The 1,345-nt window shown below is 38.5% G+C and overlaps 1 protein-coding gene across 1 annotated transcript in view; it reads right to left on the reverse strand.

Moving 5' to 3' along the window:
• LOC106013907 overlaps nt 1–964 on the reverse strand; it is a gene marked incomplete at its 5' end in the record, with an annotated part of 5,537 nt that extends 4,573 nt beyond the window's left edge. The window contains 1 exon segment of the mRNA XM_013090763.1: nt 766–964. Coding sequence (XP_012946217.1) covers nt 766–955 — 190 coding nt within the window.
• Nucleotides 965–1,345: the final 381 nt, after the last annotated feature.

A 1,345-nucleotide genomic window follows, 5' to 3' on the forward strand; every position in this document is an offset into this window, starting at 1 on the left:
AGAAGAAGAAGAAGAAGAAGAAGAAGAAGAAGAAGAAGAAGAAGAAGAAGAAGAAGAAGAAGAAGAAGAAGAAGAAGAAGAAGAAGAAGAACAACAACAACAACAACAACAACAACAACAACAACAACAACAACAACAACAACAACAACGAAAAAAACAACAGTAACAGCAAAACCAACAACAACAACAGTAAAACAAAAAACAACAACAAGACATATTAGTATGACAGCAGTCATAACAACATAGCATTTGTATAAGAGCCATAGTAGTTGAAGCACCAGCTGCAGCTGAATCGACGACTACAATCACAGGAGAACGTAATAAGTTGACCTCAATACAGCTTTCACGTAGTATGTGTTCCTCTCTTTGAGACAAAATCAAAATAAACAACAAAATACGAGAGCCGCACAGCACTTTGTTAGCGTTTAGTTAATTATACTCGTGTGTACCTCTTTTTGCGACTGAAGCATAAAGAAAGAGAGCCGTGATTTTATTTTCCAGTGAAATGAAAAGTATCCACAAGTTTAAAGCTGAGAAAAAAACACCAGTCTCGATTTAGTCGAGTACGCTCGGTCCTTTCTCCACTTAACATTCACTTGACCAAAACAGCACGCTCTCATAGTGATTCCCAAAATTGTAAAAAAAAAGTTCGCAGTCAAGGACATTGTAATACAAGACAATCAAAGTGACATATAAACAGAAAAAGAAAGGTATTTATAAGAGTATATTACATGAGAATAAAGTAATATAGAATAACTGACTCACCCGTAGTAACAATGTAAGACACGCAGACATGACTTCCAAAAACTTTGGCACATCTCTTAAAAACCCCGAAACTGGTGTCACTATCACCTTTGACAACAGACCATACGGGCGTTGCCATGCCAACGATGTGAAGGAGGACACCAAGGCCCAAAACTGCTGTGCCGACAAGGACAAGTGGATTCACTCCCATGGTGCAACTGAAATAACGTCGAATAAATAGGATTTTTTTATGTCAGATGTGTTGTTGTTTTTGACCGTGGTGGTGCTCGTAGTGGTGTTGCTGCTGCTGCTGTTGCTACAATTATTATTGCTGTTGCTATTGCTGCACTTGCTGCACTTGCTGTTGCTATTGCTATTTTTGCTGCTGCTGTTGCTTCTGCTGCTGTTGCTACTACAATTATTGCTGCTGTTGTTTCTCCTGCTGCATCAAGTTCCAATGACAATGGAGGGGAGGGTTATTATAATGATTGTCGCCTCTATTGTTAGGAGTAAGATGGGATGATGGAGACAAAGAAGCGAGTATAAATATGATGATGATGATGATGATGATGATGATGATGATGATGATGATGATGATGAT

Source organism: Aplysia californica, unplaced genomic scaffold (genome assembly GCF_000002075.1).
Source record: "Aplysia californica isolate F4 #8 unplaced genomic scaffold, AplCal3.0 scaffold01490, whole genome shotgun sequence".
NCBI lineage: Eukaryota > Metazoa > Mollusca > Gastropoda > Aplysiida > Aplysiidae > Aplysia > Aplysia californica.